Below are 26864 nucleotides of genomic sequence, written 5' to 3' on the forward strand. Positions count from 1 at the left end.
GTGCGATCTCAGCTCACTGCAACCTCCACCTCCCAGGTTCAAGTGATTCTCCTGCCTCAGCCTCCCAAATAGCTGGGATTACAGGCGTGTACCACAACACCCCTCACCCCCAATTTTTGTATTTTTAGTAGAGATGGGGTTTTGCCATGTTGGCTAGGCTGGTCTCAAACTCCTGACCTCAGGTGATCCACCTGCCTCGGCTTCCCAAAGTGCTGAGATTACAGGTATAAGTCACCACGCCTGGCCCGAAAGCAAATTTTTAAAAACAATTCCATTTATAATAGCTTCAAAAGAATACTTAAGAATGTAAAATGGGCCTGGTGCAGTGGCGCATGCCTGTAATCCCAGCACTTCAGGAGGCTGAGGCAGGTGATCACCTGAGCCCAGGAGTTCGAGACCAGCCTGGGTAACATGGCAAAACCCTGTCTTTACAAAAAAATACAAAAATTAGCCGGGCGTGGTGGCACATGCCTGTCGTCCCAGCTACTTGGGAAGCTGAGTTGGGAGGATCACTTGAGCCCAGGAGGTTAAGACTGCAGTAAGCCAAGATTGTAATACTGCACTCTAGCCTGGGTGATATAGAGTGAGACTCTGTCTTAAATAAATAAATAAATTAATTAATTAATTAATAAAAGAATTTAAAATGGTGCAGCTACTATAAAAAATAGTTTGGTGGCTATCCACAGAATTATCATGATACAGCAATTCCATTCACAGATATAGATCCAAAGGAATTAGCCACTTACACAGATGCTTGTATGCCAGTGTTCATTGCAGTATTACTTAAAACAGCCAAAAGGTAGAAACAACCAAGTATCCATCAACACATAAATGAATTTAAAAAGTGATATATACAGTGATATATACTTACAATGGAAAATTATTCAGATTTAAAAAGGAATGAATGAAGTCCTGATGCGTGCTACAACATGTATGGACCCAATCACGTGCTACGTGAAATAAGCCCAACACAGAGAACATAGATTGTACAATTCCAGTTATACAAGGTATCTAGAACAGGCAAATCTGTAAAAATAAAGTAGATTAGAGATTACCAGGGGCTTACTGGTTACAAAGGAGTAATGAAAAACTTTTAGAATTAGCTAATGGTAATGTTGCATAACATTGTGAGTATAACGATTGCCAGTGAATTGTACACTTAAAATGGCGAATTTTATGTTACATATATTTTAATACAGTTTTAAAAATTAGTAATTGAATGTATCAAAAATCTTTGAACTGTATATTTAAAATGGGTAAATTGTATAACATATGAATTGTATCTCAATAAAGCTGTTTAAATTTATTTTTATTTTTATTTTTTTTTGAGATGGAGTCTGCACTGTTTCCCTGGCTGGAGTGCGGTGGCATGACCTCGGCTCACTGCAACCTCCACCTCCCAGGTTCAAGTGATTCTCCTTGCCTCAGCCTCCAAAGTACCTGGGATTACAGGCACCCGCCACGACGCCTGGCTAATTTTTTTGTATTTTTAGTAGAGAATGGGGTTTCACTCTGTTGGCCAGGCTGGTCTCGAACTCCTGACCTCGTGATCCACCTGCCTCAGCCTCCCAAAGTGCTGGGATTACAGCTGTGAGCCACTGCGCCTGGCCAAAAACGTAAAAAATAAAAAAATCAATTGTATTTCTATTATATACTCACTGGTATTGTAGTACCAGTGAGTACACCAAATATGGAATTAAGAAAACAATTCCGGCCGGGCACAGTGGCTCACGCCTATAATCTGAGCACTTTGGTAGGCTGAGGCAGGCGGATCATCAGGAGTTCAAGACCAGCCTGGCCAACATGGTGAAACCCCATCTCTACTAAAAATACAAAAATTAGCTGAGCATGGTGGTGTGTGCCTGTAGTCCCAGATGCTTGGGAGGTTGAGGCAGGAGAATCACTTGAACCTGGGAGGCGGAGGTTGCAATGAGCCAAGATCGTGCCGCTGCACTCCAGCCTGGGCAAGTGAGTGAGACTCCGTCTCAAAAAAAAAAAAAAAAAAAATTCAATTTATAATAGCATCAAAAACAATAAAGTCCTTAGAAACAGGTTTAGCAAATGAAGTGAAAAACTTATACTCTGAATACGTCAAATGAAAGAAATTAAAGTAATACTAAATAAATGGAAGGACATCCCATGTTTATGAATCAGAAGTCTTAATACTAAAATGGCAGAATTTCCCAAACTGCTCAATAGATTCAACATAAACCATATCAAAATCTCAGATGACTTATTTGCAGAAGTTGACAGGCTGATCCTAAATTCATGTGGAAATTTAATGAATGCAGAACAGCCAAGTCAATCTTCAGAAAGACTAACAAAATGGAGAACTCACACTTCCCAATTTCAAAACTTTCTACAATGTTACAATAAGTGAAACAGTGGGGTGGTGGCTGTCACATACATAGAGCAATGGAACAGAATTGAGAGTCTATAAATAAATCTTTACACATACAACTTATTGATCTTTGAAAAACTGCCAAGACAATTCAATGGAAAAAGAATGGTTTTTCAACAGATGGTACTGGGACAACTGGTTAGCCACATATAATATTAAGAAAACCAAGTGGGATCCTTTTATATCACATAACATGCCAAAATTAACTCACAATAAACACCAAAATGAGGGTAATAGTTACAGGGTGGAGGATTTGTTTTGGGGGCAACAAAAACGTTCTCAAACTGATTATCATGATGGATGCCCAACTCTGTGACTATGGGACTACGGTAAAAGCCATTGAATCATATACTTCAAGTAGGTGAACTGTATGGTATGTAAATTGTAATATCTCAATAAATCATTTTAAACAATGAAACGACAAAGGGTTATCATTAATGATTCCATGGATGTGACCAGGATGATAAAGGAATTCTATGAACAACTCTATGCCCACAAATCTCATAATTTAGATGAAACGACCCAACTCCTTCAAAGACAGAAACGAGTGAAACATAAGGAGAAACAGACAATCCGACTAGGCCTATATCTATTTTAAATTGAATCAACAATTAATAATCTTCCAAAAAAGAAAATGACAGGTCTAAATGTTTTCACTGCTGAATTTTGCCAGACATTTCAGGAAGAAATACTGATTGTCTACGATCTCCTTCTCAGAAATAGAAGCAGAAGGAACACTTCCTCACTCATTGTATGAGACTAATGTTACTCTGATGCCAAAACCATGCAAAGATAGAGCAAAAAATAAAACCACAAACCACTGACTCTTATGAACATAGATACAATAAAATATTGGCAAGCTGAATCTAACGATGTATAAAAAGAACTGCACATCACAACCCAGTGGGATTCATTCCAGGTATGCTGGTTGGACTGGCTGTATCAGCAATAAAAATTCAGTTAATGTAATCTACTGTGTCAACGGTCTAAAAGGAAAATTCATATGATCATATCAGTTGATGTAAAAAAGCATTTGCCAAAATCTACCATCTATTCAATGGTTGAAAACTCTTAGCAAAGGAGGAATAGAAGGGAGCTTCCTCAACTTGATAAAATTAATCTACAAAAAACCCTACAGTTAACATCATAGTTAATAGTGAGAAACTGGACACCTTACCCTTAGGATTGGGAGGAAGGCAAGAATTTCCCCTCTCTCCAATTCTATTCAACATCTTTCTGGAAGTCCTAGCTAACGTATTGTCAGGAAAAGGAAATACAAGTTATACAGATAGGGAAAGAAGAACTAAAACTATGTGTTCACAGATGGAATGACTGATTCTGTAGCAAATCTCTAAGAATTGACAATAAAGGCCACCAAAACAAAACAAAACACCACACTTCTGCAAATATTGCAATATGCAGCACCCAAGGTTAATAACATAGAAATGTCAATTGCTGCCAGGCACGGTGGCTCACGCCTGTAATCCCAGCACTTTGGGAGGCTGAGGCGGATGGATCATGAGAGGTCAGGATTTCGAGACCAGCCTGGCCAACACAGAGAAACCCTGTCTCTACTACAAATACAAAAATTAGCTGGGTGTGGTGGCGTGCGCCTGTAGTCCCAGCTACTCAGGAGGCTGAGGCAGGAGAATCGCTTGAACCCAGGAGGCAGAGGTTGCGGTGAGCTGAGATTGCCCCGCTGCACTCCAGCCTGGGCAACAAGAACAAAACTCCATCTCAGAACAAACAAAAAAAAACAACAAAAAAGAAATATCAATTGTTTTTTCTATATACCACCAGTGAACAACTGGAATTTGAAACTAAAAACCTAGTGCCCTTTACAATAGCACCAAAAAAATCAAACACTTACCAATCTTAGTGAAATATGTATAGGATGTATACGAGGAAAACTGTGAAAACTCTAGTGAAACAAATCAAAGATATAGATAAATGAAGGGATAGTTCATATTTGTGAATTAGAACACACACACTGTTATCAATTATTTGCAACTTGATCTACAAAGTCTACATAATGCTAATCAAAGTCTCAGCAAACTATTTTGTAGATGTCAACAGAGTCTATAATTTATAGGAAAAGACAAAGACCGGAATAGCCAACACAAGAATGACAAACAAAGATGAAGAGCTGACACTGCCCAACTTTAGGACTTACTATAAAACTACACTGATGTGCTATTCATCAAGGAAGTGGATCCACAGAACAGAAGAGAAGGCCCCACACATAAGTCAGTTGATCTCTGACAAGAGAGCAAAGGCTTATTAGCAAAGACTTCAAAGAGAAATCTTACTAGGATTTCAGTGGAGCAAGGAGAGGCTTTTCAACAACTGGTGCTGGAACACAACTGGATGCTCATACGACAAAACAAAACACAAAAGCCCTGGTTGATGCCTGTAATCCCGACACTTCGGGAGGTAGAGGAGGGTGGATCGTTTGAGCTCAGGAGTTTGGGACCAGCCTGGACAACATGGTGAAATGCTATCGCCATAAAAAATACAAAAATTAGCTGGACGTGGTGGCATGCGCCTGTAGTCTCAGACACTTCAGAGGCTGAGGTGGGAGGATTGCTTAGGTCCTGAAGATTGAGGCTGCCGTGAGCCGTGATCATGCCACAGCACTCCAGCCTGGATGAGAAAGCGAGACCCCGTCTCAGAACAAAAACAAAAACAAAAAATCCTTGACAGACCTTACATCTTTCATAAAAATCAACTCAAAATGGGTCATAAACCTAAATACAAAACATGAAACTATAAAATTCATAGAAAACAGGAGAAAATCTAGGTGCCTTAGGTTTAGCAATATCTTTAAATGTCCAAAGCACAATTCATGAAAGAAAAAATTAAAAAGTTGTTACTTTATTAAAATTAAAAACTTCTGGCTGGGCGCGGTGGCTCACGCCTGTAATCCCAGCACTTTGGGAGGCCAAGACAGGTGGATCACGAGGTCAGGAGATCGAGACCATCCTGGCTAACACGGTGAAACCCTGTCTCTACTAAAAATACAAAAAATTAGCCGGGCGTCGTGGCGGCGCCTGTAGTCCCAGCTACTCAGGAGGCTGAGGCAGGAGAATGGCGTGAACCTGGGAGGCGGAGCTTGCAGTGAGCTGAGATAGCGCCACTGCACTCCAGCCTGGGTGACAGAGCGAGACTCCGTCTCAAAACAAAACAAAACAAAACAAAACTTCTGCTCTTTGAAAGGTACTACTGGCCAGGCACAGTGCTGTAATCCCAGCACTTTGGGAGGCTGACATGCTGAGGTAGGAGATTCCTTGAGAACCCCTGAGTTTGAGACCAGCTTGGGCAACATAGTGAGACTCCATCTCTACAAAAAATACAAAAATGAGCTGGGTGTGGTGGCGCATGCCTGAAGCCTCAGCTACTCGGGAGACTGAGGTGGGAGCTTTGCTTGAGCCCGGGAGGTCAAGGTTACAGTGATCTGTGATCATGCCACCGTACTCCAGTCTGGGCAACAGAACAAGACCCTGTCTCAATTTAAAATAATAATAATAATAATAAAGGCAAAGATGCGAATAGTTATTTCACCTGAGAGGATACTAAAGAAGGCAAATGAACACATGAAAATGCTCAATATCATCTATCACCAGGGAACTGCAAATGAAAATGAAATACCACCACACACCTACTAGAAAGACTAAAATCCAAAAAGCACTGACAACACCAAATACAGGAACTCTCCTTCATTGCTGGTTGTAAAATGATACACCCCATTAGAGGGCAGTTTTGCAGTTCCTTACAAAACTAAACATAGTTTTCCACCTAACAACCCAGCAATCACACGCCTAGATTTTCACCCAACCGATCTGAAAAGTGATTTACACAAAAAGACCTGCACACAAATGTTTGTAGCAGCTTTATTCATAATAGCCAAGAATGGAAAGCAAACCAATGGGTCCTTCAATAGGGGAGTGGACGAACTGCTGCATACTCACACAGAATACCACTCAGCAAGGGAAACAACGTACTGATATTCCTGACAAGTGGATGAAGCTCAAATTATGTTGAGCAAAAGAAGCCAGACACAAGTAAGTATGTACTGCATGAATCTATATGAAGTTAACGAACCAAACGAATCTGTGTTAACAGGTGGTAGATCAGTGTTTACGTTTTTTTGTGGGGGGGCGGGGTGAGGCAGAGGGGTACGTCATGACTACAGAGAGCTGCTCCTTTGAGGTTATAGAAATGTCATGTATCTTTATTTGGGTGTTGGCTTGGGTGTATATATTTGTCAAAACACAAGATTTTGACAAATCTTATTAAGAGTTGGACATTCTACTCTGTATTTGTACAATAAAAATGATTATTTGGAAAAAAAAAAGTTACTGGGGCAGTGGAGGGCTGTAATTGGATGTGGCAGTGGCGAAGCTTCTGGAGATGAATGACAAGTTTCTATTTCTTACCATGGGGGTGATCTGAAAGTTGTTCTTAAGTAAGAATTTATGAATCTATACATTTGTTTCATGTACTAGGCTTTCGGATGTGTGGCATTTTATAATGTAAAAAAAAAAAAATGTTTTTAAGGAATCCATTTCATCATTGGTTGGGTTGGACTACATAATCTGTAAATAAATATTCAACCCTATAATTGTATGACTCTGTATTATTACTGACAAAATCAGTAGGCCAGGTGCAGTGGCTCACGCCTGTAACCCCAGCACTTTGGGAGGCTGAGGCAGGAGGACTGCTTGAGGTCAGGAGTCTGAGACTGGCCTGGGCAACATAGTGAGATCCCTCCTCTACAAAAAATTAAAAAACTAGCTAGGCACGGCGGTGTGCGCCTGTAGTTCCAGCTACTCAGGAAACTAAGGCAGGAAGATTGCTCGTACCTGGGAGGTTGAGGCTGTGGTGAGCTGTGTTCGTCTCACTGTATTCCAGCCTGAATGACACCAAGACTATCTCAGAAAAACAAAACAAAACAACACTCGTTATGAAGACATAAAAATATTACAAGACATTTTCTTTCTAAATGTTTTTTGTAGAAGTGGGGTCCCACTATGTTGCCTAGGTTGATCTCGAACCCCTGGGCTCTCAAGAGATCTTCCTGCTTCAGCCTTCCAAAGTGTTGAGATTATAGGCGTGGGCCACGTCCTCTTTAATAAAACTTTGGGAGGCTGAGGCAGGAGGACTGCTTGAGGTACTTTTGTTTGTTTTTAGACAGGGTCTCACTCTGTCACCCAGGCTGGAGTGCAGTGGTGTGATCTCAGCTCACTGCAGCCTCTGCCTACCAGGTTCAAGTGATTCTCCTGCCTCAGCCTCCTGAGCAGCTGGGACTACAGGCGTGTGCCACCAAGCCCTGCTAATTTTTATTTTTTTAGTGGAGACAGGGTTTCACCACATTGGCCAGGTTGGTCTCGAACTCCTGAGCTCAAGTGTTCCGCCTGCCTTGGCCTCCCAAAATGCTGGGACTACAGGTGTGAGCCACTGCGCCCGGCCAATAAAACTATATTCAAAAACCATTGTTTGTCGGCAAGAATCATCCCCTCTGCCTCTCCTAACTGCTGACTGCATTGTCCTCAGAAGGGGAAGACATCCTGAAAACACTATTTTCTTTTTTTTTTTGTTTTTTTGTTTGTTTGTTTGTTTTAAAATTTATTTATTATTATTATACTTTAAGTTCTAGGGTACATGTGCATAACGTGCAGGTTTGTTACATATGTATACTTGTGCCATGTTGGTGTGCTGCACCCATCAACTCGTCAGCACCCATCAACTCGTCATTTACATCAGGTATAACTCCCAATGCCATCCCTCCCCCCTCCCCCCTCCCCATGATAGGCCCCGGTGTGTGATGTTCTCCTTCCCGAGTCCAAGTGATCTCATTGTTCAGTTCCCACCTATGAGTGAGAACATGCGGTGATTGGTCTTCTGTTCTTGTGATAGTTTGCTAAGAATGATGGTTTCCAGCTGCATCCATGTCCCTACAAAGGACACAAACTCATCCTTTTTTATGACTGCATAGTATTCCATGGTGTATATGTGCCACATTTTCTTAATCCAATCTGTCACTGATGGACATTTGGGTTGATTCCAAGTCTTTGCTATTGTGAATAGTGCCGCAATAAACATACGTGTGCATGTGTCTTTATAGCAGCATAATTTATAATCCTTCAGCAAAGTCTCAGGATACAAAATTAATGTGCAAAAATCACAAGCATTCTTATACACCAGTAACAGACAAACACAGAGCCAAATCATGAATGAACTTCCATTCACAATTGCTTCAAAGAGAATAAAATACCTAGGAATCCAACTTACAAGGGATGTAAAGGACCTCTTCAAGGAGAACTACAAACCACTGCTCAGTGAAATAAAAGAGGACACAAACAAATGGAAGAACATACCATGCTCATGGATAGGAAGAATCAATATTGTGAAAATGGCCATACTGCCCAAGGTAATTTATAGATTCAATGCCATCACCATCAAGCTACCAATGAGTTTCTTCACAGAATTGGAAAAAACTGCTTTAAAGTTCATATGGAACCAAAAAAGAGCCCGCATCTCCAAGACAATCCTAAGTCAAAAGAACAAAGCTGGAGGCATCACGCTACCTGACTTCAAACTATACTACAAGGCTACAGTAACCAAAACAGCATGGTACTGGTACCAAAACAGAGATATAGACCAATGGAACAGAACAGAGTCCTCAGAAATAATACCACACATCTACAGCCATCTGATCTTTGACAAACCTGAGAGAAACAAGAAATGGGGAAAAGATTCCCTATTTAATCAATGGTGCTGGGAAAATTGGCTAGCCATAAGTAGAAAGCTGAAACTGGATCCTTTCCTTACTCCTTATACAAAAATTAATTCAAGATGGATTAGAGACTTAAATGTTAGACCTAATACCATAAAAATCCTAGAGGAAAACCTAGGTAGTACCATTCAGGACATAGGCATGGGCAAAGACTTCATGTCTAAAACACCAAAAGCAACGGCAGCAAAAGCCAAAATTGACAAATGGGATCTAATTAAACTAAAGAGCTTCTGCACAGCAAAAGAAACTACCATCAGAGTGAACAGGCAACCTACAGAATGGGAGAAAATTTTTGCAATCTACTCATCTGACAAAGGGCTAATATCCAGAACCTACAAAGAACTCAAACAAATTTACAAGAAAAAAACAAACAACCCCATCAAAAAGTGGGCAAAGGATATGAACAGACATTTCTCAAAAGAAGACATTCATACAGCCAACAGACACATGAAAAAATGCTCATCATCACTGGCCATCAGAGAAATGCAAATCAAAACCACAATGAGATACCATCTCACACCAGTTAGAATGGCGATCATTAAAAAGTCAGGAAACAACAGGTGCTGGAGAGGATGTGGAGAAATAGGAACACTTTTACACTGTTGGTGGGATTGTAAACTAGTTCAACCATTATGGAAAACAGTATGGCGATTCCTCAAGGATCTAGAACTAGATGTACCATATGACCCAGCCATCCCATTACTGGGTATATACCCAAAGGAAAACACTATTTTCTAATCTGCACTGACTTCAAGGCTTGTACTGACAAGCTTTCCGCAAAAAAGTAATCTCTAGCCTGAGCAACACATGACATCCCACCTCTTACAAAGAAAAAAAAAAAAAATTAGCTGGGTATGGTGGCAAGCACTGGTAGTCCCAGATACTCAAGAGACTGAGGCAGAAAAATTGCGTGAGCCCAGGAGTTGGAGGTTGCAGTGAACTATGATTGAGCCACTGCACTCAGCCTGGGTGACAGAGTGAGATCCTGTCTCGAAAAAAAAAAAAAAAAAAAAAAAGCCATAGAGAACATGTCTATAATATAGGCTCCCACACACCTGAATCCCATCCTGCTCTAGCCAAAGACCCCATGTGACCACTGAGGCAACGTGTACACTGATGAGAAACTCCAGCAAAGGAGCACTGTTCTAGGAGTTACACTAGACTGGCGCCGAGTAAAACCTTTTCAAGTTTTCTCCATATCCTCATGAAATACTCTAGTCCGGCAGCCTCGACTGCGCCCAGGATGTCTTTAGTCTAGGCTCTGCAGGCCTGGGTGGTCTCCCCAATCCCACAGATGACAGCTTACCATTCTACTATGAGGAAGGCTGTCTCAGGCGAGCCAGGGCCTTGGTCCCAAAGGCATGGGCAGAAATGGAACACTGCCCGTCTCAAATCTGTTCAGGTCAGAGCGAAGGGAAGTGCTCCAGCCCCAACCTGGTAGCTGAAAGCAGGTGTCCTAAGGAAGGAGGGTGGTCAGGTCTTGTCTGCAGAGCGGAAGCCTCTGAGAAAAATCTTTCCTGCTCTGTCGCATGGAGGCCAGACAGAGGTGGTTGGTCTTGTGCCCACAGGAAGCGGATCTGAGTGACCTTTCCACTCAGGTTAGTTCACAGGAAGAGGAACCTGTGGAGAGGATCCACCCACCCGAAAGCTCCGCCCCCAGTACTGCAGCCTTAACAGTCCTAGAATTGGACCAATTTATATCCGCACTGGGCCACAATACAGGCTCATATTTAAGGGAGCCAAGATCCAACAGATTTCACCACTGTAGCATATTCAAACTACCCTAATAAGTGAAACTCTATGCAAAAAGCATAACTTCAACAAACAAAGTAGGCTCCCAACAACGTGTGAAAAACCGAAGCAGGGTAGACATTTCAGCGAAAGTCAGTGTGGCGCTGATTCACTTGACAGAAAGATGCAAACTGCGCATGTACAAAAACCTCTTTGAGTCCTTTATTAACGTCTGGAGATGTGTGGTACATACGATTAACAGCATCACACCAGCTACAGAAGTACAGAGAACCAAGAGAATGTACTTCAGAACAAGGATCTGAGAGCACCTTACGGTGTTGCCTGCTCTGAACCTCCACAAAAACCCAATTCTGACACACGCAAGACAGACGATATAACAATTTCACTTGGGAATGGTTCTTTTAAAAAAATGACAAGAACTAATAGTTCAAACCCTTTAGAGTGTGAGATGTGGCAGCTCGCTTGGTGCCGTGGCACTGCTGTAAAAGGCCAACGTGGGCATTTGAAGGTCAGGCAGAAGAACCGAATGGAGTGGGTGGAAGAGGTTTTATTTTCAGTGTAGAGAGATAACAGATGGTCCGAGTGGATACTTTCAGTCCAGGCTCAGTATGGGGCCTGCAGGAATCCACTAGATAAATACAGTCTATAAACCGGAAGGCTGAACAATCCCAGCCAGCCATCCTTGTCATTGCTTCCAACTGGTGGACACTGACGCATCCGGAGTCACTTATGACACAGAGCAGGTTTAACAGGGGTGCCCCGAACGCAAGGCGGCGGCTCACTGTGTCCAGTCAGCTCTGATCCTTTCATGCCACTGGATGTCACGGGGCCCTTGCTTTCACATGTGAACTAAGGAACACTTCCTTTATTTCAAAGTTCCACTTTGGAAAAACCAAAACCCTCCCCCCACCCCCACCATCATTCTTCATCAATTTGCTTCCAAACTCCTGATTCTTCTGGGTCTAGACTTTTTCCTTTCGCTTCAATTTGGACACTTTTTTGACAGTCCCGTTCTTGTTCAGAAGCTTCAGGACGCGGTCTTTATGATCTAAAACCTTAAGCATGGAGTCTCTGGCTTCACTGATTTGATCCATCACGAGTTTACACCTCTGCATATTTCCCTGAAACAGAAGACATCACATCATCAATCAGTGATCGTGAGGGCAGTACGGCTTTTTAAAAACCTGCTTGCCTTCGGGCAGAGGCCGCGTTGAGGCTTCCACATAGAGAGAACGTCTTCTTGTTTCTCAGCAGTGCAGGCTGAAGCACATGTTTTTAACTGAAGATATGAGGGATACGGGGGGCAACAGGAGAAGTAGGGCTTTACAGAAAGCAACTTCATAAAGTGGATGATCAGAAGGGAAGGGGCTCACTCAAACCTGTATCAGTTCATTTATTCGGTGGAGATCATCATCGGTTGCTGCTTTTTTCTTTGGGATAATCCCTTCCTGCAGGTTGGTAAGTCTTTCATAGACATCATGTTCTAGATTCGTCTGCAACACACAAAAGGGAGAATATCATGACCTCGGAAATATTTTCCAATGTCAACCCCAGGCAAATGAACCCACCTTGAATCACCTTTGTAAACTGTCTAAGAGTTGTTTGGGTGACAATGTCCTTTCTCCTAAGGACTAAGATACTAAGGTTTAAAAACAGTAAAGGGGCTGGGCGTGGTGGCTCACGCCTATAATCCCAGCACTTTGGGAGGTTGAGGCGGGTGGATCACCTGAGGTCCGGAGTTTGAGACCAGCCTGACCAATGTGGTGAAACCCCATCTCTATTAAAAATACAAAATTAGCCGGGCGTGGTGGTGCGTGCCTGTAATCCCAGTTACTCGGGAGGCTGAGGCAGAAGAATCGCTTGAACCCGGGAGGCAGAGGTTGCAGTGAGCTGAGATCGCACCATTGCACTCCAGCCTGGGCAACAAGAGTGAAATTCCATCTAAAAAACAAATAAATACAATACAATAAAATAAAGGCAGTAAAGGAAACGGATCAACAAAGATTGACATTATAATTTGCCATAGTTCAGAGCCTATCTTCAAGGATAACTTTTGAATACTGCCTTGAATCCACAATTCTTCTGAAACACAAGTCTCCAAGTTTCACAGAAGTGATTTCTGCTAAGTCAGAAGTAGCCAAGGTACTACATTTTTTAGATACTGACAACAGACAATGTTCTTCAGGTCATTGCTACTGAAAAGAAGGAAAAACTTTATGAGGTTGTTGTCTCCTCTTCACCCAGCTGGTGAAGGAGGGATTCTTGCCCTAGCGTTATAGAAATGGCCAAACATATAAGATCCAACATTGGACAGATAAGATTAACAGCAGTTTATGAATCACAAATACAGTCATGCTCTGCTTTATGACAGGGCTATGTTCTGAGAAATGTCTTTAGGCAACTTTGCTGTTGTGTGAACATCACAGAATGCACTTACACAAACCTAGATGTTATGGACTACCACATACTTAGACTACATGATAGAGCCTACTGCTCCTGGACTACAAACATGTATACCGTGTCACTGCAAGGAATAGTGCAGGAAACGGAAACACAGTGTTAACTGTGTGTCCACACATATCTACACATAGAAAAGGTATGGTAAAAAATATGGCATGACAGATTAAAAACGGTAAAGAGCACTCACATGAATGCAGTCTATCAGGACGGTGAAGTTGCTCTGGGTGAGTCAGGGGGTGAGCAGTGAGTGAATGTGAAGCTCTAAGACATCACTGTACACTACTGTGGGCTTTACAAGCACTGTGCCCTGAGGCTACACTAAATCTATTAAAAATATTCTTCTTTCTTCAATAACAAATTAACCTTAGCATACTCTTTTTACTTTACAAACCTCTAAACTGTTTTAAACTTTTTGACTCTTTTGCAATAAAACTTAGCTTAAAATACATGTTGTGGGACAAATGTGGACACTGTTGGGCAGTTACAAAAAATTATTTTCTTTATATCTTTATTCTATAAACTTTGTTTTCTTCCTTTTTTTTGAGATAGTGTCTTACTCTGCTGTCCAGGATGGAGTGCAGTGGGCAGCCTTGGTCTTCCGGGCTCAAGAGATCCTCCTACCTCAGCCTCCCAGGTAGCTGGGACTAGAGGTGTGCACCACTACACCCAGCTAATTAAAACACTTTTGTTTTGTAGAGACAGGGTCCCACTATGTTGCCCGGCGGGCCTCAAACTCCTGGGCCCAAGCAATCCTCTTGCCCCAGCCTCCCAAAGTGCTGGGATCACAGGCCTGAGCCACTGACCTTGGCCCCTTATTTTGGATTAAAAACTTTTTTAACTTGTTTGTTAAAAATTAAAGACACAGGACAGACTGGGCAACACAATGAGACCCCTTCTCTACAATTTTATTTTTCCCCCAAGACGCAGTTTCGCTCTTTTGCCCAGGCTTGAGTGCAGTGGCACAATCTCAGCTCGCTGCAACCTCCGCCTTCTGGTTTCAAGCGATTCTCCTGCCTCAGTCTCCCGAGTAGCTGACGCCTGCCACCATGCCTAGCTTATTTTTGTACTTTTAGTAGATACGGGGGTTTCACCATGTTAGCCATGGTCTCAAACTCCTGACCTCGTGATCTGCCCACCTCGGCCTCCCAAAGTGCTGGGATTACAGGTTTGAGCCACCACATCTGGCCTCTACAAAAAATGTTTAAAAATCAGCCGGGTGCAGTGACTCACACGTAGTCCCAGCTGTTTGTGGGGGCTGAGGTGAGAGGATTACTTAAGCCCAGCAGGCTGATCATGGCTGTAGTAAGCCATGATCGTGCCACTGCACTCCAACCTGGGCAACAGAGCAAGACTCCGTCTCAAAGAAAAAACAAAAAAACAAAAACAAAAACAAAAAAGAACAGGAGAGAGGGAGAGGTATGACCCGGTCTCTGAATGACGATGTGTTGACTGGCTTATCTGAATAATATTGGAATATTGGAAGCTGGCAGGGAACTGGAGCCTACTACTCAGCAAGGAGCAGGAGTTGTGTGCCTGGTCCCTGTGGTATGAAGGGCTGTTTGGCTAGGAGACTTCATCTGAGGGAGCAGAGTTGGGAGGAGGGACTCTCAGTTAGGCCATTTGAGGCTCCCCCTATTTCAGATGTCACAACATGACATAACACTGAATCTTAAATTTAGGTCTTACACCACAGTTGTTCCATATATTTTGGATCTGGGTACCAGAACTCAAATATATTTCAGTTTTAATCACATGTAACTGACACAGTGATATTACATAGCACACATAAAAATGCTACCATAACCCATGTTAGCTGGGAATGCTTCACAGTTACTTATAAAAAGTTCTATGAACTCAGCAATCTCCAGTGTCTCCTCCTTTCTTCAGCATGATGAACAACTGCTAGAACTCCACCTACCAGCTGTAGTAACTGGGCGGCACAGAGGTGAACTTTCCAGCCTTGAGCACGACAGGATACTCCTTTCTGATTAGCTATTTCCTGCAGCATAGCTTTCTTCTCCTCTGGAACCATAAAAAACAAAAATATGTGTATTTCAGTGTTTAAAAAGGTAAATGATTCGTGTTTAAGCAGTGTAAATGCCATTATTTTAATAAGAATTTTGTTATGTTTTTGAGACAGTGTCTGGCTGGAGTGCAGTGGTACAATCTCGGCTCACCGCAACCTTCGCCTCCTAGGCTCAAACGATTCTCCCATTTCAGCCTCCCAAGTAGCTGGGACTACAGGTGTGCGCCACCATGCTGGGCTCACTTTTGTGTTTTTTGTAGGGATGGGGTCTTGCTATGTTGACCAGGTTGGTCTTGAACTCCTGGGCTCAAGCAATTTGCCTGCCTTGGCCTCCCAAAGTTTTGGGATTACAGGCATGAACTGCCGTACCGGGCCATAAGAATTTCTTTCTTTGAGGTAATGGTTTCATCTAGGAGAGGTAAACCAAGAGGACTCCAGGCTGCTTACTCCCCTCCTTCCCCCTCCACTAAGTGCTACCTCCTAAAGCAGGGCTGTCACTCAGAGAGAAGCTTGCCACATGTCAAGCCGGGGCCTCCCCCATCTCCAAGGCCCTGGCTCAAACATCTGGCCGGAAGACGTGGGCTGGAAAACAGATGCCTTCTAACTTCTTCCTGAAGGAAGTGAGTCCATTTGCAAGAGTGTGAAGAAGTTCAAACCTAAAGGTGCTCCTGAGAGCAGTGGAGGCTGTGGTGAAGGGAACTGCGGGAGATTTGTGGAACTAATGAAGATGTAGCCTAGACCATGTGCAGGCTGGTTTGAAGGAAAGAACAAAGCATAAGAGGTGCTGGGATTACAAGAGGGAGCCTTTCCAAGGGCAGAACAACTTTATCAAATCAAGAAAGAACTCTTCTTTTTCTGTTTCGAACACTGTTTATCATGAAAAGGTGTTTAGGCCGGGCGCGGTGGCTCAAGCCTGTAATCCCAGCACTTTGGGAGGCCGAGACGGGCGGATCACGAGGTCAGGAGATCGAGACCATCCTGGCTAACACAGTGAAACCCCGTCTCTACTAAAAGATACAAAAACCTAGCCGGGCGAGGTGGCGGCGCCTGTAGTGCCAGCTACTTGGGAGGCTGAGGCAGGAGAATGGTGTAAACCCGGGAGGCAGAGCTTGCAGTGAGCTGAGATCCGGCCACTGCACTCCAGCCCGGGCGACAGAGCGAGACTCCGTCTCAAAAAAAGAAAAAAAAAAAGAAAAGGTGTTTAATTTTGTCAAATTTTCTCTATTGACTGATAAAATCATGTGATTTTTCTTCTTTAGCTTTCGTTGTGGGTTGGCTTTCTTCCCGAAAGATATGTTGAAGTTCCTTGGTACCTGTGACTATAACTACACTAGAATGTAATGTAGGCCGAGCGCAGTGGCTCACACTTGTAATCCCAGCACTTTGGAAGGCCGAGGCAGGTGGATCACTTGAGGTCAGGAATTCTAAACCAGCCTGGCCAACATGGTGAAACCCTGTCTCTACTAAAAATACAAAAAATTAGCTGGGTGTGGTGGTGGGTGCCTGTAATCCCAGCTACTCAGGAGGCTGAGGCAGAAGAATTGCTTGAACCCGGGAGGCGGAGGTTGCAGTGAGTTAAGACTGCACCATTGTACTCCAGCCTGGGGGACAGAGCAAGACTCCATTGCAAGAAAAAAAAAAAAAGGTAATTTGGTTAAGAAGTCATCCTGGATTAAGGTGAGCTGTAAATCCAGTGACTAGTGCCTGTACAAGGAGGGAGGGAGAGAGAGAAGTAGAGAGAGAGAGAAAAGGAAGGGGAGAGGAGAGGGAGAAAGGGGGATGGGAGAGGCAGAGAGACAAAGAGAAGAATGCCATTTGAAGACGGAGACAGACTGGAGTGGTGCAGGTGCGAGCCAGGAACACCGAAGACTGCCGGCAATCACAAGAAACCAGAGAGGCGAGGAGGATTCTCCTCTACTGCTTTCACAGCCAGCACGATCCTATCAGACCTCTATTCCGGACTTCCAGCCCCCAGAACCATGAGAGAATAATTCGTGCTGTTTTATGCCACCCAGTTCACAGTACTTTGTTACGGCAACCCTAGGAAATTAATAAGGCCAGTTAATAGGGTGAATTACTTTGGCTTTCAAATGTTGAACCAGCTTTGTACAGCAAAAATATATTCTACTTGGTCAAGGTATATACTGCTGGATTTGATTTGCTAATATTTTATTAATGCATTTTTGCATCTATATTCATGAGGAATATCGATCTGTCGTTTTCTATATTTGTACACTCTGGTTTTGACAGTATGAAAATATTGGCTTCATCAAATAAATTTGGAATGTCCTTGCCTACATTTTAAAAGACACTGCTGAGAAGTGGATCATTACCTGGTGAGCCGATTATCTTATCAGTATGTAATGTCCCTCTCTGTCTCTAGCAATTTTCTTTCCTCAGAAGTTTACTTTATGTGACATTAATATGGCCACTCCTGCTTTTTTGTGAATTGATTTCATATTGTGTGAATTAACTTCGTATTGTGTGCATGCGTGGTTTTTTTTTTTTTTTTTTTTTTTTTTGAGACGGAGTCTCACTCTGTCGCCTAGGCTGGAGAGCAGCGGCATGAACTCGGGTCACTGCAAACCTCCACTTCCCGGGGATTCGTGCGATTCTCCTGCTACAGCCTCCTGAAGAGCTGAAATTACAGGTGTGTACAACCATGCCTGGCTAATTTTTATATTTTCAGTAGGGGTGAGGTTTCACCATGTTGGCCAGGCTGGTCTCGAACTCCTGACCTCAGGTGATCCACCCACCTTGGCCTCCCAAAGTGCTGAGATTACAGGCGTCAGTCACCACACCTGGCTTGCATGTGTTTTTCTAGCCTTTTACTGTCAATCTACCTATGCCACTGTATTCAAAGTGAGTTTCTTGTACCCAGCACATAGTTGGATTGTGTTTTTTCATTGATTCTGCCAATCTGTGTTTAATTGGTATGTTTAGACTATTTACATTTATGACAATAACTAGTATGTGAGGCTTAGGTCTGCCACATTACTACGTGTTTTCTGTACTTCTTTTCTTTCCTGTGAGGTTTTTTTTTTTTGAGACAGAGTCTTGCTCTGTCGCCCAGGCTGGAGTGTGGGGCAGTGGTGCGATCTTGGCTCACTGCAACCTCTGCCTCCCAGGTTCAAGAGATTCTCCTGCCTCACAGCCTCCGGAGTAGCTGGGATTACAGGCACCCGCCATCACGCCTGGCTAATTTTTTTGTATTTTTAGTAGAGACAGGGTTTTACCATGTTGGCCAGGCTGATTTTCAACTCCTGACCTCCAGTGATCCACCCGCCTCAGCCTCCCAAAGTGCTGGGATTACAGGCGTGAGTCACCACGCCTGGCCTCCTGTGAGTTTTAGTCTATCTTCATGTATTTATAGATATAATTTATATGTTATTTTGTAGCTTAGGCAAAATAGCTGCACTAAAGTTTCCTAGTCAAGAGGCACTGTGTAAAGGGGGTTAGTATGAATATAGTGAAACAAAGATTCAGGAATCGTAAAAATTCAGCTGTCAAGTTATCTTTCTTGAGATAGTTTTTGAAGAGCAAGTCCCAATAAACATTTAGACTCTTGTAGCGTGGCTGGAAATGCTACCGAGCAAATTCCTAAATAATTTTTCTATGGAATTTTTGTGGCATGAAGAGCTGTTCAGTGGTTCATATCCTACTTCCACTAAAAGGCAGCACTCCCTGCCCTCTGGAAATCTCATTCTTTCCCAATCTCAGAGCACACTTGTGAGGAAGAAAAGCTGGGAAATGTAGCCGCCTCTGTACTTCCATTCAGAGACTGAACTGTTAGCTTCTCCACCTCTGCTTAATTAGTCAGTACTCCATCCAAGTGGGACTCATCTCGAGCCTTCAAGAAAACCCTTAGAGCAGTTTCCAAATGGAATTTATGTAAGAGAATGGGAAATGTGACCAATTATCTAGAGGCTCACATTTCTTTGTACATATATTATATCCGAGATTAATGGCACTTAAAGTCCATCAGTAGAAATATTTGCAGGTATTTGCAAAGTACTATCAGCACTTTCAATCATATGTGGGTTTATTAAAAGGTTATTCTCAGGTTCTACCAGAACAACAAAACATTCATTGAGGGCTTACCCTAGACCACTCCAAGAGCTTCGTATATATGTTAAACAAAAGATCCTTTGGCAGAAATGCTTACAATGCATGTATATTTTAGCATCTTAGGAACTACTGTGGACTTAACTGTGTTATACAGTAACCCAGTACAGCTCTTCCACAATGACTCTGGAAGCCACCGGTCTCCTCTATCAGTACTTTGGGAGCTGTTAACACGTGGCTTTTACAAAGACCAAGGCTGTCACTTAACCATTAAACTGCAATTCCAATAAATACACACAGCTTGCTAGGGCAAAGGGTAATTTTCTAAGTTTTATATTCTACAGGATATACTTAAACACTGAAGCCTCAAGATTTTGTAACAAAAATTTATGGTTTTTTTGAAACTGGAAAACTGTGGTTCTGTTTTTCTCTTCTATTTTAATTAAGTTTATACCAATTTCATGCATTAATACCAAACATTTCTGGAGAAACTAACCTTTGACCCGGACGTCACTGTACCTCTGAAAGTGGTGGTAAGCAGCTTTCCAGGGGTTCCGATAGTGACGAAGCAAAGTGATGGGGGGTCTTGGACGCACTGGGACATACCTCACACCTTCCTCATCTATTACAGAGAAGACATTAAACAACTTATTAACATTGTCAGCAATCCTCAAAGTTCAATTCCAGTAAGCGAGGCATGAGTGAGGCTGACTATGTAGCGAGCCTCTGGGTGGGACTCTGACTTTACTGGGAAGCGTCATAACACAAGTCAGCCTGTGACCATTACCAATATACTCCTTGGGAGGAGACTTGCGCTTCTCAGCCTTCACCAGAAGACTCTTGGCAGTGGACTTCTCATCGTCAGTGCTGTTTGTCTCCATCATGTCACCTTCTTCTGTTGAGATCACGTGCTGTTGCTTTCGAGGCTTCTTCCTTGGGGAGGCACCAGGTGGTAGGTCACTTGTAGGCATGGACAGGTTGTTTGCCAGCAATGAGAGAGATGGAGACACAGTGTTGGTAGCCAGCGGAGGAACTGCTGTCATAGGAAAAGGAGCACACATAGCTGTAAGAACTCAAACACAACGAAGTTTTACTTCCTTCCTTCCAACAAAGACAATGATTAAGAAGGCAGCACAGAGCACCAACATTTATTGAGTCTTCCTATGTGTCTGGCACTGTGCTAAGCACTCTGAGTGTTCCTATGTGTCTGGCACTGTGCTAAGCACCGTGAGTCTTCCTATGTGTCTGGCACTGTGCTAAGCACTCTGAGTGTTCCTATGTGTCTGGCACTGTGCTAAGCACCGTGAGTCTTCCTATGTGTCTGGCACTGTGCTAAGCACTCTGAGTGTTCCTATGTGTCTGGCACTGTGCTAAGCACTCTGAGTGTTCCTATGTGTCTGGCACTGTGCTAAGCACCGTGAGTCTTCCTATGTGTCTGGCACTGTGCTAAGCACCGTGAGTCTCCCTATGTGTCTGGCACTGTGCTAAGCACTGTGAGTCTTCCTATGTGTCTGGCACTGTGCTAAGCACTCTGAGTCTTCCTATGTGTCTGGCACTGTGCTAAGCACTGTGAGTCTCCCTATGTGTCTGGCACTGTGCTAAGCACTCTGAGTCTTCCTATGTGTCTGGCACTGTGCTAAGCACTCTGAGTCTTCCTATGTGTCTGGCACTGTGCTAAGCACTCTGAGTCTTCCTATGTGTCTGGCACTGTGCTAAGCACTCTGAGTCTTCCTATGTGTCTGGCACTGTGCTAAGCACTCTGAGTCTCCCTATGTGTCTGGCACTGTGCTAAGCACTGTGAGTCTTCCTATGTGTCTGGCACTGTGCTAAGCACCGTGAGTCTTCCTATGTGTCTGGCACTGTGCTAAGCACCGTGAGTCTTCCTATGTGTCTGGCACTGTGCTAAGCACCGTGAGTCTTCCTATGTGTCTGGCACTGTGCTAAGCACTGTGAGTCTTCCTATGTGTCTGGCACTGTGCTAAGCACTGTGAGTCTTCCTATGTGTCTGGCACTGTGCTAAGCACCGTGAGTCTTCCTATGTGTCTGGCACTGTGCTAAGCACTCTGAGTCTTCCTATGTGTCTGGACTGTGCTAAGCACTCTGAGTCTTCCTATGTGTCTGGCACTGTGCTAAGCACTCTGAGTCTTCCTATGTGTCTGGCACTGTGCTAAGCACTCTGAGTCTTCCTATGTGTCTGGCACTGTGCTAAGCACTCTGAGTCTTCCTATGTGTCTGGCACTGTGCTAAGCACTGTGAGTCTTCCTATGTGTCTGGCACTGTGCTAAGCACTCTGAGTCTTCCTATGTGTCTGGCACTGTGCTAAGCACTCTGAGTCTTCCTATGTGTCTGGCACTGTGCTAAGCACTCTGAGTCTTCCTATGTGTCTGGCACTGTGCTAAGCACTGTGAGTCTTCCTATGTGTCTGGCACTGTGCTAAGCACTGTGAGTCTCCCTATGTGTCTGGCACTGTGCTAAGCACTGTGAGTCTCCCTATGTGTCTGGCACTGTGCTAAGCACTCTGAGTCTTCCTATGTGTCTGGCACTGTGCTAAGCACTGTGAGTCTTCCTATGTGTCTGGCACTGTGCTAAGCACTCTGAGTCTTCCTATGTGTCTGGCACTGTGCTAAGCACTCTGAGTCTTCCTATGTGTCTGGCACTGTGCTAAGCACTCTGAGTCTTCCTATGTGTCTGGCACTGTGCTAAGCACTCTGAGTCTTCCTATGTGTCTGGCACTGTGCTAAGCACTCTGAGTCTTCCTATGTGTCTGGCACTGTGCTAAGCACTGTGAGTCTTCCTATGTGTCTGGCACTGTGCTAAGCACTGTGAGTCTTCCTATGTGTCTGGCACTGTGCTAAGCACTGTGAGTCTTCCTATGTGTCTGGCACTGTGCTAAGCACTCTGAGTCTTCCTATGTGTCTGGCACTGTGCTAAGCACTCTGAGTCTTCCTATGTGTCTGGCACTGTGCTAAGCACTCTGAGTCTTCCTATGTGTCTGGCACTGTGCTAAGCACTCTGAGTCTTCCTATGTGTCTGGCACTGTGCTAAGCACTCTGAGTCTTCCTATGTGTCTGGCACTGTGCTAAGCACTGTGAGTCTTCCTATGTGTCTGGCACTGTGCTAAGCACTGTGAGTCTTCCTATGTGTCTGGCACTGTGCTAAGCACTGTGAGTCTCCCTATGTGTCTGGCACTGTGCTAAGCACTGTGAGTCTCCCTATGTGTCTGGCACTGTGCTAAGCACTGTGAGTCTTCCTATGTGTCTGGCACTGTGCTAAGCACTCTGAGTCTTCCTATGTGTCTGGCACTGTGAGCACTCTGAGTCTTCCTATGTGTCTGGCACTGTGCTAAGCACTCTGAGTCTTCCTATGTGTCTGGCACTGTGCTAAGCACTCTGAGTCTTCCTATGTGTCTGGCACTGTGCTAAGCACTCTGAGTCTTCCTATGTGTCTGGCACTGTGCTAAGCACTGTGAGTCTCCCTATGTGTCTGGCACTGTGCTAAGCACTGTGAGTCTTCCTATGTGTCTGGCACTGTGCTAAGCACTGTGAGTCTTCCTATGTGTCTGGCACTGTGCTAAGCACTCTGAGTCTTCCTATGTGTCTGGCACTGTGCTAAGCACTGTGAGTCTTCCTATGTGTCTGGCACTGTGCTAAGCACTCTGAGTCTTCCTATGTGTCTGGCACTGTGCTAAGCACTCTGAGTCTTCCTATGTGTCTGGCACTGTGCTAAGCACTCTGAGTCTTCCTATGTGTCTGGCACTGTGCTAAGCACTCTGAGTCTTCCTATGTGTCTGGCACTGTGCTAAGCACTCTGAGTCTTCCTATGTGTCTGGCACTGTGCTAAGCACTCTGAGTCTTCCTATGTGTCTGGCACTGTGCTAAGCACTCTGAGTCTTCCTATGTGTCTGGCACTGTGCTAAGCACTCTGCGGCAGAAGCTGCAAACTCCTCCCTAGTAACCCGTGTCTTCACCTTCCTTAGTTTCAGGACCTCCCTTTGACAAGGGCACAATAATATTCAGCTAAAGAATGTACTTCCTAGCCTCCATGACAGGTGTGGTCATCTCAGATGCAAGTAGAAACATTTTGTGGCACTTTTAGGGAATTTCCAGGAGGGAGAGAGAGAGCAGGTGTGACCTACTCCTTGTGTTCTTTCTGTGATCCTGGAACTCAGATGAGGTGGCTGCAGCATCCCCAGCTGTCCTGAATCAAGAGCATGAAGGTCAAATCCTAGGGGTGGTGGAGTGAAGAGGTGGAAGGCGCCTGGCTTTCTAACAATTTGATGAAGTCCACACACCATCCCTGAACTGTCTGCCTCAGGACTTCTTCCAAAGGAGATAACAGGATCTTATGAGTTAAGCTACTATTTTTCACACTTTTTTTTAACATAAATGTCTAGCAGGTAACCTATTAACTCATTATCGTAAAAATCATCCTAATAAGTAGCCATTATTATTATCCTCCAATTCAGAGATGAGAAAATATGGCACAAGTCACACAAGTATGAAGTGGGCAAGCTGGGACTGACAGAGGCAGTCTGGCTTCAGAGCTTGCACTCTCACCGACCACAGGGTGCTACCTCCAGATAAAAAGATGTGTTGTGAGGATGTAAACATTTGCTTGAGCTTGTATGAATCACACCTCTAGGAACTTAAAAATCATGTTAAGGGCTCACCTTAACTCTTATTTTCACTCTACCACATACTTGCCCTATTTTCCTCTACCCACTCTGCTGCCCACTCCCAACAGTCATACCCTAAACTTCCCTGTCGCCGTTAAATAGAAACTGCCTCACACCCAATCTCAATTTCTAGCATCCAACTCCCCAGGTAAATCCAACTCTCTTTCTAGGTTCTTCCCCTCAGTACTCAGCCTCCAGCACTCCTTAGGCCTACAAGGAACTATCACCTGTTCACCCAACCATGTTCCTGCAGTCACCCACCCCTCTCATGTCTATCCTCCCCCATCGCCTATAATCACTGTATTCCTTTTCTTCCTTCATTGTCCCTTCCTTTTCTTGCTTTGCTCACTTAGCAAAAGGACAAGAGGTTAAATCCTATTCTCCAACCAGTCTGCACCTATGCAACTGAATGTCGCCAGAGGGCGACACACTACCATGCTGACTGGCCTCACTCGGACAGCCCTCTCTGCTAAGTCCAGTCTTTCTCGCGATGCCTGCTTCACACCTTCCTCTCCCTCAAACACTCGATGCCTCCGCCACCATTTGTACTCTCAGTGGATGGCCTTGCTTTCTATTTTACTGAAAAAGATAGATGCAATCACAAGAACATGTCCATCAAGTCCCACCACCTCATTTCCCCCTCTCCACTGTGGCCCTATATTCTCCTGTTTTCTCCATGCTTTCAGCAAAGGCCAACCTCTTCAGGTACACACAAATCCCACCCACTCTCACCTCCTCAAACAATGCTCCAGGAATTCACAACTTTCTCCTGCATCCCCAATTCTTCTCAGTCTACTGGATCATTCCCATTAACATACAAAACTCTTATTTGTCCCATCTTAAAAAAATCTTCTTCTTGGCCAAGCGTGGTGGCTCACCTAATCCTAGCACTTTGGGAGGCCAAGGCAGGCAGATCACAAGGTCAGGAGTTCAAGACCAGCCTGGCCAACATGGTGAAACCCCATCTCTACTAAAAATACAATTATTAGCCCAGTGTGGTGGCAGGTGCCTGTAATCCCCACTACTCAGGAGGCTGAGGCAGGAGAATTGCTTGAAACCAGAAGGCGGAGGTTGCAGTGGGCCGAGATCATGCCCCTGCACTCTAGCCTGGGGGAAAGAGCACAACTCCATCTAAAAAAAAAAAAATCTTCTTGACATCATGTCACTTCAAACACCTTTTTTCTCTTCCTTTAGAACAAATGCCTCAAACATGCTGTTTATATATAATGTCTCTATCTCTCCCGGCTTTCTCCTGAACTTGCTCCCAATCATGCTTTTACCCCATCATTACACAGAAACTGCTTTTCTCAAGACCTCTGTGACCTCTGTTTGCCAAATCCAAAGGTCACTGCTCAGACCTCATCTTCCTGATCTCTCAAGAGCATGTGATCCACCTGATCATTCTCTCCTCCCTGAAATATTTTTGTTCTTGCAACTTCCAGGACACCACACACTGTAAGTGATATTCTTACCCTGTGTTCCCTCCATTCAGCCTCCTTTGCTGGACTTTACTTCCTCTCCCATCTCATCATAGTGCACTCTCCTAAGACTACATCATGGACTGCTTCTGTCTTTATCAAGATACATTCATTCCCTAGGTGATCTGAACCACTCATCCAGGCTCATGACTTCAAATACAGTTTATATATATAATGACAACTCTCAAATTTATATCTACAACTTCATTTTCTATTCCAAAAGCCAGCCTCATAGATTCAACTATTTATTTGATGTCTACATTTGAAATGTCTAACTGAAACTTACCCTATCAAAAACTAAACTCCTAATCTTTCCCTACAAAACATGGTCCTCCTGCAGGCTTTCCTGATTCAGTCAATGGCAACTCTGTGGCCTCCAATTGCTAAGGCCAAAATCTTGGAAGTTGTCCCAGATACTGTTCTCTCACACTCAACATCCAAATATGAAACACACTTAGCTCTACCTTAAAAACATAAACAGAATCCTACCTCATGCTACTTCCACCACTACTGCCCTGGCTGAGCCTTCATTGTTCCTTGCAATTAATGCAACAGCTGCTTGACAGGTCTCCCTGATTCCATCCCTGCTCCCAGAGTCTGTTCTTTTCCCCAGCAGCCAGTGTTTATCTTCAGTCCTAAGTGAGTGCTTGGCACTGCTCTGCTCACACTCCCTGCTCTGCTCCAACAGCTCCCTGCCAACCCCAGCAAAGCCAAAGCCTTTACAACAGCCTGTGGGCCCTGTTCAACCATGATCTGATCCCGCTGCCACTCCCCTTCTTACTTAGCTCCAGCGACCTTTGGTTCTTTGCTATATTTTGAGCACATCATGCATGCTCCTATCTCCAGATTTTTGTACTTACTGTTCTCTGGCCTGGAATACTCTTTCCCCAGATATCCTCATGGCCAGCAACTTCATTTCTTTAATGTCTCTACTCAATGGTCACTTCCTCAGTGAGGCTTTCTCCTAAAACCTTTATACAAATTCCAGTCCTGGCTACAACTTTCCCCTATATTTCGTCCCTGCTTTGTTTCTCCATAGCACTTATCACCCAAACATACATATACACACACGTAATTTAGTCATCTTTTTATCTTTGGTCTCCCTTGCTAGAATGTAAGATCTAACAGGATAAAGCTGCATTTGTCTAACACAAAGCTGCTTCGTCGTGCCCAGAACAATTCCTGGAACAGACCCCTGTAGGTTGAGGTAG

At 43.9% G+C, this 26864-nt stretch overlaps 3 protein-coding genes across 8 annotated transcripts in view; all 3 read right to left on the bottom strand.

Annotated features, from left to right (window-relative positions):
* WDR33 (WD repeat domain 33) overlaps positions 1–26864 on the bottom strand; it is a 334355-nt gene that overhangs the window by 236205 nt on the left and 71286 nt on the right. The window lies entirely within an intron of this gene.
* The window catches only part of POLR2D (RNA polymerase II subunit D), a 471659-nt gene that overhangs the window by 90886 nt on the left and 353909 nt on the right, over positions 1–26864 (bottom strand). The gene's annotated exons all lie outside the window — the stretch shown is intronic.
* The window catches only part of SAP130 (Sin3A associated protein 130), an 87781-nt gene continuing 72045 nt past the window's right edge, over positions 11129–26864 (bottom strand). For all 6 annotated transcript variants that reach the window (XM_050751588.1, XM_050751591.1, XM_050751589.1 and 3 more), the window contains 5 exons: positions 20288–20536; positions 19997–20122; positions 15328–15431; positions 12329–12442; positions 11129–12070 (listed from right to left, as the gene is read on the bottom strand). In XM_050751588.1, coding sequence (XP_050607545.1) covers positions 11912–12070; positions 12329–12442; positions 15328–15431; positions 19997–20122; positions 20288–20536 — 752 coding nt within the window. In that variant the 3' untranslated portion in view covers positions 11129–11911. The remainder of the gene's footprint in view (positions 12071–12328; positions 12443–15327; positions 15432–19996; positions 20123–20287; positions 20537–26864) is intronic.

This window comes from Macaca thibetana, chromosome 12 (genome assembly GCF_024542745.1).
Source record: "Macaca thibetana thibetana isolate TM-01 chromosome 12, ASM2454274v1, whole genome shotgun sequence".
Classification (NCBI taxonomy): domain Eukaryota; kingdom Metazoa; phylum Chordata; class Mammalia; order Primates; family Cercopithecidae; genus Macaca; species Macaca thibetana.